At 27.6% G+C, this 9,765-nt stretch overlaps 1 protein-coding gene across 13 annotated transcripts in view; it reads left to right on the forward strand.

The window, feature by feature from the left end:
- Positions 1-9,765, forward strand: part of LOC117171515 (CUGBP Elav-like family member 2) — a 979,205-nt gene that overhangs the window by 832,554 nt on the left and 136,886 nt on the right. For 11 of the 13 annotated variants that reach the window (XM_033358892.1, XM_033358936.1, XM_033358918.1 and 8 more), the window contains one exon: positions 3,459-3,553. In XM_033358892.1, coding sequence (XP_033214783.1) covers positions 3,459-3,553 — 95 coding nt within the window. The remainder of the gene's footprint in view (positions 1-3,458; positions 3,554-9,765) is intronic. The other 2 variants (XM_033358926.1, XM_033358961.1) reach the window with 1 other exon arrangement.

Consider the following 9,765-nt stretch of genomic DNA (forward strand, 5'->3'; position numbering starts at 1 on the left):
CCCCAGGAGAAGCATCCGAAATATACGGATATTATTTTTAATCAATTAAGCAATAATTTACTCACTACAAAATTCTAAGTGAACTCTAAATGACATTTCCGTGTTTTATTCCCCCAGTCGAGTGTCAATGAATTTATAGATATAGGTTTTCCCGTGTAGGAAATATATTAGAGAGATCACAGTGCGCTAATAGCAGGAGACAGCATGTTGCCACCACGAAGGGTCCACATGGGCTACAACGTGCGAAAGGCTTCTTCCTGAACCAGGTATGAGGACGAATCGTGAACTGCCCATTGAAATTATTTTAGTTTTTTAAATTTGATTTATCTCAAACTAAACCATTTAGCATATAAAAGCAAACTTTAAAGCTAAAATATTTTTCGCTGAATCTATACAAATTAAATGTTTTTTTTTAAAATTAACTGTATAATAAATTAGACGGTGTCAAACATACGTTCTTATTTTGTCAATAGGAACAATTAAAAAAAAAACTAATTTTCAGAAAAGTGAGTGTTACGCCCTTTTGACTTTTGACCTTAAAATATTTAAATCTTATGATTTTAAAATGCAATCGCGTAATTTTAACCTATTAATTAATAAAATAATTGTATTCTGGAAAATTTTTAAAATACCTTCAAACGATTTAATTTCACAATCCTAATTTGAAAATATAAAAATGTTCAAAGTCAATGAAAATGAAAAAAGTTATAGGATTCTCAAAATTTTCAAAAAGTAATTAAAATCATTTTTGACATAAAATTAGACAATCTAATGAAAATTTTCAGTATGTAAATATTAAATATATCTAAAAATTAATCCCATATAATTGTTCGATTAGATTTACAACTAATCTTGATGACACTTCTTGATTACACATAAATTGAATAAGTTCTTAAATTTAAACATATTTTAAAAACTATAAAAAAAACGCGTTTTGTCGGTAAGCAAAGTTTAAGCAAATTTTTTAGTAGATGTTTAATATTTTTTTCTTTGAATCTACATTCTATATATTATCAACTAATGTAAAGATTTATATAAATGCAGACGAACTTCTTTCTTTAGAAAAACTATAAAATTTCAAAAAGGGTAAGGTCTTGTAAAAAAATGTTGTCTCCATGAAACCGAGAAAAATAACATTTCTTTTTAAATAAAGAATGTTTAAATGCAATTTATTTGAAATCGAATATTTTAGATTGAAACCATCTGAATAAAATTTAAAATGAAACGAAGCGTGTTCAGTTATGAATCTATTAATTCGAAATTATTTGAAAACTGAAAATAGTTCATAAAGTTTCAATCGGACGTTTACATTTTTTTAATATTATTTAATTTCTAGTACCTGAACCAATTGTGAAATATTGTAAAGCATCTTGAATTATTTAATATATTTGTAAATTTCCTTAAAAATGTTTAAATCTTCGAAATTCTCTGCGACTTCATAAAATCCATAGAACTTCCTAAAAATTCGGTTCAAAACCCTTAGGTCTTTGAAATACTTTGAAATCTTTGATACACTCTTAGAATCCCTTGAGATTTTTAAAAGCTTGAAATTTCTTGGCATCTTGTAAAATATCCTAAAATCTTGAAAATCCCTTAAGCTCCATGGAAACGTTGTAAATCCTATATTAAAATTCTTGTTGATTCTATAAAATTTCAAATGCCTCAAAATACTTTGAAGTCTAATGAATCATCTTGCCTGGAATGGTGTTAGAATGAAAAATGAAATAGCGAACACTAGCTGTTCAAAAAATGTAGGTACCTCAATTTGCCTTTCCTTCGAGAATCGACTGAAAATTTCAAAACTCCTTATGAGTATAGAGAAAACCTTCATCTGCACTTTGTCCCATATTAAAAAAAAAATTGTCTGCTGAAATTTTTACTAGAATCTGTACAAAAATTGAGTCACCCACATTTTTTGGACAGTTGGTATTTATGGCTCTATTTTGAATCGATCTTTCATGATGTAACCCTTATTTCGCAATTTTCAATACAAAATTTAAAATACGCATCTGAAAAGAGGTTGATATCAAGAAAAATAACTAAGTAATATTGAGGATTAATCATTATCTCATGGCGAACTGAAATTATCGGATAGAGGCACTGCTTTTGTTGTTGCCAACGAGTATTTGGCGAATGGCCCAACTCGTTAATTTCATTGTCACTTAAAAAGAGAAGTATATTAAGAAAATGTCACTCGCGAAAATGACAAACATGAGAAATTTGTTTCATTTTCACTTAGCTTGTGAGTAACAAGTATACCTGAAAAATCATCTTTGTGAGTAGGCGGATTTGGGACAAATTTCTGCATTTGTAAGTGTCATAGTGGTCTTTAAAGCCTTGGGAAAATTTTATTCCTAGCCTCAATTTTTAAGGTTTCTTGACCCCTGTCAAAAAGCCCTGTACTTTTGGTCAGGTATCAGTCCTTATTTCCTAGAAGGGGAAATAGGTAGAGGAGTAAGGAAGGGTAAGTAGGGGAATTGAAAGAAAATAAGGGATGAGTAAGACGAAATTATGGAAGGGAAGGTAAGGGAAGTTATGGGTAATAAGGGATGCGGAAGTGAGCTGAAATGAGGGGTGGGTAAGTAGAGGAGTTGAGGAGATTTTAGGGGATATGAGAAGAGGGAAATTTTTAGTGAGGATGGGTAGTAGGAAAGTAATGGTTAGACATGGAAAATGAGATGTAGTGGTGAATGGGTGAGTAGGGTGGTTGAGGAGGGAGAAGTAGGGGGTTATGAAAGGAGTGGGGCAGCAGGGGAATGGTTGGGAAGTGAGAAGAAGGGAATTAACACCTCATTAGACTACGAGACCCTTTTTTGTAGGCACGCAGCGCCTATTTGGACTAATTATTTACAGTAAATTACGCTGTAGCAATAGGGAAAGTGAGGAGAAATAAGGGGAGGGAAAAATTAAAACGATTTACAGGAAATTGGAGGGTAACTAGAAAATGTGAGGGGAAATTATGAAGGGGAATTTGTGAAAATGATTAGAATTGAGGGAGGCTATTTAGAGAAGTGAAGGGATTATTAGTACGTTAGTGCAGTTGACTAGTGAAGGAAAAGTGATGGCTGGGTAAGGAGAGTAACGGAAGGGGTGTTTCAGCTAGAAAAGTGTGGTGGGAAGGAAATGAGGAGAGGGGAAAGTGGTGGTGGAAGAAGTTGGGAAGAGAGGGTTGGCGAAGTTCAAATTTTGGTGAAAGGATGCTGGGGAGGGGAGGAAAAATAGAAGTGGTAAAGAAGGAGAGGTATAGGAGAGGGAAATTTGAGCGACTCGTTTAAATACTTAATAAGCTACGAAACCATTTTTTATGGGCGCGCGGCGCCTACAAAACTAATTTTTCTAAGAAAATGATATATAATAAAATAATTATAAAATAATAATAATAATCATAAATAAACAATAATTTCTAATAAAACTAATTTTTCTACTAATTTTTAATTAAAAAATTCAATATGTTTCAGGCTGCTGCTTTGTGACGTTCTATACAAGGAAAGCTGCATTGGCCGCCCAAAATGCCCTGCACAACATCATGACCTTCAAAGGGGTGAGTGGAAATGTAAATCGAATTTTCTCACATACTTATTTACTTTAATAGTTAGTTATTTCAGGGATCACAGTCATTTCCCTATCCCCCCCCCCCCATTTCCCCCTTTTCCCTTACAAGTTTATCAAATTTCGGATTATTTATTCAAAAATCATTAGGTGGTTTCAAAAAAGATTCCTAAAGTTTTTAACAATTTTAGTTTGCATTGTCGGTTTACATCAAGAATTGAATATTTTAAACCCAAATCATTATAATTTCAACAATATTTAGAATTTTTTGACAATTTTCGATAGTTTAATGTTTTTCGCCTCAAATTACTATTGTTAATAAAGAATCATTTCATTTCAAAGAATATTCAAAATATTTTAACAATAATAGGTTATGGAAGCATTTTCAAATAATATCGGGGTTTTTTAACAAAACTCATTTCACTTAAAAATTAAACTTGAAACTTTGAACAACTTTAAATTATGTTAGTATTTTTCACCGAGAATTGTTCAAAAACATTATACAGTAATTCTGAAGTTAAGATACCAGTTTCCGTCAATTATAAAAAATGTTGCTCTCTTTTTATTATTATTTTAGATAATTGCTACTAATAAATACAAAAATTTTGTATTAATAAATAATAATTTCAGTATTTAATTTAAAAATGTCGTGAGACAAAAAATAAACGTGCTTGTAGCGCATGTTTGGGTTTCCAGTTTAATCAAATCTGTGGTTTCTTATTATAAAGTGTTGTACTTATTTATCTGTGTTTATTTTATTTTAAAAAATCCTCTTTTTCAAGAAAAATGTTCTTTTTTTCCGCTGAAATTGAACTTCTGACCTACTGTGATCCCTCTTATTTATATCTAAATTTCAATTTATTATAATTACTTTTTGGTTATTTGTTTCATTAAGAACGGATTAAAAATCTGTAGAATTAAATATTCCCACACTGAAATTTCTGAAAAAGAAAATAGTCCAAATAGACAACTCCCGAAGGTACAGAAATTTCTGGATAAAATTTTTATTTTTGAAATTGTTTCTAATATTTTTTAGTGCAAAAATCGAATTTTTTAAATTTATAACAAAATATGATTAAATTTTGATAAATCAGATAAATCAGTGCTGGAATTGCATCCTGCAAAGTTTGTCTCGGAAATGTTAATAGATATGGTGAGAAAATTTAAGAAATTTCTGTGTTTGAGGCTCGTATATTTTTCAATTAATTTTTGTATGCAGTGTTTATAGAATTATTGTTATTTCAAATTTAAATAATAATTTTCAAAATTTTAAGCATTAGCGAAACTTTCTTTGATTAAAATATTTTATTATTGTATTTTTTATGGCTTAAGAATATTGATTAAAAAAATTTAATTATTTAAATTCGGGAATTTAATAATGTGGCATTTTTATATTTCGAATACTTTATTTTTTTCGGGCGTTTGTATTATTATCAAATTTCAACATTAACGACAGTTTAAAATGTTATCGAATTTTGAAATTTTTGAAAGAAAATTGCCAAATTATAAAACATCTGAAATAACAACAGTTATAATATTACCGAATTGGGAAATTATCGAATAATAAAATTCCCGGCAGAAAATTTCTGAATTACAAGATATCCGGACTAGAAAATTCACAAATTTGAATAATTAAATTTTTTTATAAATTTGTATTTGGGACGACTCAAAAATCGCGAAATTTAAAATTCTTGGTGTTTTGAAATTCCCGAATTATAAAATTCTTAAATAAAAAAATTTCCGTCTTGGAAATTTGTCAAATAATGAAAATCCTAAAACATTATAATATTGCCGAATTTAAAAATTCCTGGCAGAAAACTGTTAAATTATAAAAAAAACTAGAAAGCTGTAGAATATAAAAAATTTTAATTTTGTTATAAATATTATTTATTTATCATAAATACGATAATTAAATATTTGTATACAAAAAATGTTTAATTGTTTAAATTTGTAAATTTTCTAGTTCGGTCATTTTATATTTCGGCAATTTTCTGTCGAGAATTTTCAAATTCGGCAATATTATGAATTTTATTATTCGGAACTTTGTCAATTCGGGAATATGAGTTTCGAGAATTTTATTTTCTAGTATTTTTCAGTCGTCCTAATTTTAAATCGGGAAGTTTATTATTCGAAAATTTTCCAATTGTAGATTCTTATATTTGTTAAATTTTATAATTTTGATAATTTGATTATTGGGAAATTTTAGAGTGTCGGGAATTAAATTTTTTATGATTTTCCAGTCTTCCTGAAAAAAATTTTTTTCGGGATTTTTCTATTTCGGCAATTTGATCATTTCGGAATTTTATATTTTGAACATTTTCTTTCTCGGGAATTTCACAATATCGAGAATTTTATTTTTGGGGAGTTTCCAGTCCTTTCTTTCACTTAATATAATATCAAATAATTAATTTTAAAGTTAAGATAAATTAAAACTGAATTAAAAAAAAAATGTTATGATCCAAAATCTGCCTTGTTCGTGAGGAAAATGATAATTGCGATAATGGATCTGTGCCTTAGATTCTCGTACATATTATTGCGTCGATTAACGACTCCGGTAATTACCAATGGGATTCTGCGCTGCTGTCGGCATCGTTAGTATTCCGTCGATTGCAGTGTGCCGAAAGGTATCGTTCAAGACACGCTTCTAGGATAATTACAGTTCCCTGTGAACTTTCGATGTAATTACGAGACATCATTACCAACATTTTAACCCCCCCCCCCCCCCCCCCCCCTCCTCCTATCCCATCACAACATTTACTCGTCCTGACCACTCGCAATCATGAATTCAATCTTGTTCTGCAAAATCAATATTTGTTTATTTGAAATTAAATTGAATTTTTATTTGCGCTACTTTAATTAAAAGTAGAAAATTTGATATTTTAATAATAAATTGAATTATTAACCATGCTCTATGTGAGCTTAAATTCATTTCTAATCAATTTTAACCCTTAATTGTCACTCGGGGTCCATTGGACCCCATGCTTTTTTCAATCGAGAATATTTCTATAATGCCTGCTTCATTAAAAAAAATTTTTTTACTATATCAACATCTGAATTTTTTATATGAACAATAGCATATTGTTGGCAAGGCTTTCAGGAACTTCCACAATAAGTTTCAGGTAAGTCTATTAAAAACTCGAGAAATTATCCACAGTTTTCTACACTTGGGTACAATGGACCCCGTGTGACAATTGAGGGTTAAACGCAGTTACAAGTATTTTAGATTAATTTCAAATATTTTTTTCTAATTTATAATTGTAAATAATAAAATAAATACGTTTCTATTGAATATTTTAAATGTGATAATTATTCTTATATAATTATTAGGGCTAATCAAAAACTACGTCACACTGGCGGGGGGAGGGGCAGTTCGTTTGACGATTTGTGACTTAGGGTTGGAGGGGTTAACGCCGAATGAAAACAATTAATTTCAGAAGTATCTAAATACAGACTACGCGCTCTTTCCACTTTTCTCCTCTTTATCCATTTTTAAAAGAATTCTTCTTTTTTCCCTTGTCTTCCAAAAACTTTTCTCTTTTCTCGTTTTTTTCTCGCTTAAATTGCAAACTGAATTAATATAATTCGATAATAAAATCGGATTATTTTGGTTTGAAACTTAATTTTTTTAATTAAAAAATCTGGTAATTATATTTTTGATTCAGAATGGATCTCTTTCGATGAAAATTCTACGGTTTAGTTGAAGATTGAACTATTTTGTTAAAACTTCAATTTTTAAAAATTAATTTTCTAACAGAAAATTTAACCATTTTATTTTTGGTTGAAAATTGGTATATTGGATTGTAAATTCGTATTTTCTTGGTAAAAATTAATCTTTTTGATTGAAAATTCAATTAATTATTATTTGAAAGTTTATGTGCTTTGTTAAAAAATTGTTTTATTATTCAAAGATTAATCAATTTAGTTGAAAATTATACTTTTTTCTTGAAAATTGTTTGGTTTTTTTTAATTAATTTTTTAACATGAAAATTCAACTATTACATGATTGGTTGAAAACAGATCGATTTTAGTTAAAAATTCGACAATTTGATTAAAAATGTATGTATTCTGTCATACATTTTTTTCTTTGGCAGAAAATGTAAATATTTTGTTGAAAAATTATTTACTTTTATTTAAAGAAATTTTTTCAACTGCAAATTTAATTACCCTCTTTTGGGTTGAAATTTTTTCGTTTTTGTTAACAATTTCACTATTGGTTAAAAAATAACTTTTTTATTGTATCTCATGTTTTTGGGTTGAAAATTCAACATTTTTGTAGAAAAATCGTCTTTTTAGCTTAAAATTTCAAATTTTTGTGAAAAATGCATGCACTTCATTGTAAATTCACATTTTTATTAAAAAATGTAACTATTTTTTTTCTTTTTTTATGGTTGAAAATCAGTTATTTTGAATTCAAATTTAACTTTGGACAAAGATTTATCATTTTAGTTAAAAATTCATCTCTTTTGTTGAAAATTTATCTTTTTTGGCAGGGAATTAATCTTTTTGTGTAAAAATTCATCTTTTTTTGTGGAGTACTCAAATATGTTGCTGCATTTTTTTAATTCAATCTTTCTTAGTTTAAAAATAAAATATTTTTGGAATGAAATATTAACTATTAGATTTTTTGTTGAGAATTCATATTACTTGTTTGAAATACAACTACTTCATTGAAAGTTGAACTGCTTTATCTAAAAATAATTTTTTTGTTCGAAGATTCATCATTTTAAGTAAAAGTTGTCTTTTTTTGGTAGAAAAAATATCTTTTTGATAGATAATTCTTGTATTTGGTTGAAAATGAACTTTTTTTGTAAAAAATTAATATTTTCGGGTAAAAAGCTACATTTTTGTTAGAAAATTCGTCTTTTGGAAAATGCTTAATTTTTTGTTGGATTAAAAATTCGTTTTTTGGATTAATTTGAATCTTTCTGGTTTAAAATGAAAAAAAACTTGTTAGTTACTTAGTTTGATTATTAACTATTATATTTTTCGTTGAGAATTCATCTTCTTTGGTTGAAAATTTAGGTGCTTAATTAAAGATCGAACTATTTTTTTAAAAAGTAATTTTTCGTAGAAAAGTAATCTTCTTGATAGAAAATTCACGTATTTGGTTAAAAATTTAATTATTTTGTTGAAAATTAACTTTTTTGTTAAAAACTCATATTTTCGGGTTAAAAAATAAACAAATGTTTGTAGAAAATTCGTCCTTTGGAAATCATTGAATGTTCTTTGGTTAAAAATACAGCTGCTTGAAAATTTCTCTTTTTTCTTGACGATTTAACTATTTTGTGCACATTTTGATTGGAAATGTCTGAAATTTTCAAAAATATTTTTAAATTTTCTCGAGACTCTTCGGAAGATTATATTTATAGAACCTTAAAACTAAATAAACAAATAAACCTAAAAAATAAATTAAACTCTGTGAAGCCTGTTATATATTACAAATAATGTTTTAAATTTGTTGAAATAAAAATGATTATTTTCAAATGAGATTAATTTTCATATTATATTATCGAAAAGTTGAATTTTTTTCAAGATTGAGAAATGGGATTCCCTAACTAATCCGTTGAGTTCTGTCGCAAAGCTAGGAGCTTTAGTGAACATCCGCTTGACGACGCCACTGTCTTAAGCTCTGGTTATTTATCGCCGCACAAATTACTGTCGGCGAGACTGCAGTAAGGTAGAATTGACATAGTTCCAAGACAAAAAGTTATTCTATCTTGTGAAATTTAGAAAATGAATAAAGCCTAACTTAAACAAAAATTTAATATCATATTATTTTTTATTTATTATTGGCATATTTCACGAATTTGTAGGTTTTTTTAAAAATAATAAATTGCTACAAATTAATTTAATAATTATTTGCGCTAATATACATTTATTTTAAAATAATTTGATATAATAATCTTTAAATTAATTGATTCACTTTGTCCCTTTTGTGTATGCTTTTGTCTCTTGATTGCTTTTGGAAATTTTTGAATTTTTATATTTGATTAAATAATTGATGGCTCTAAATTATCTTTAATTCGGAATTGTTTAATTTGTAGATTTGATTTAGTAATTAATTGCTACACATTGTTTAGAATTTTAAAATTTTTAAGTTTGCTTTAAGAACTACTTGCTTTAAATTAATTGAAATTTGGAATTTTTTAAAATGCCGATTTGATTGAATAATTAATTTAATCACCATTCGCTCTGATTGATATTTATTTGAAAATA

This window comes from Belonocnema kinseyi, chromosome 1 (genome assembly GCF_010883055.1).
Source record: "Belonocnema kinseyi isolate 2016_QV_RU_SX_M_011 chromosome 1, B_treatae_v1, whole genome shotgun sequence".
In the NCBI taxonomy this organism is placed as follows: domain Eukaryota; kingdom Metazoa; phylum Arthropoda; class Insecta; order Hymenoptera; family Cynipidae; genus Belonocnema; species Belonocnema kinseyi.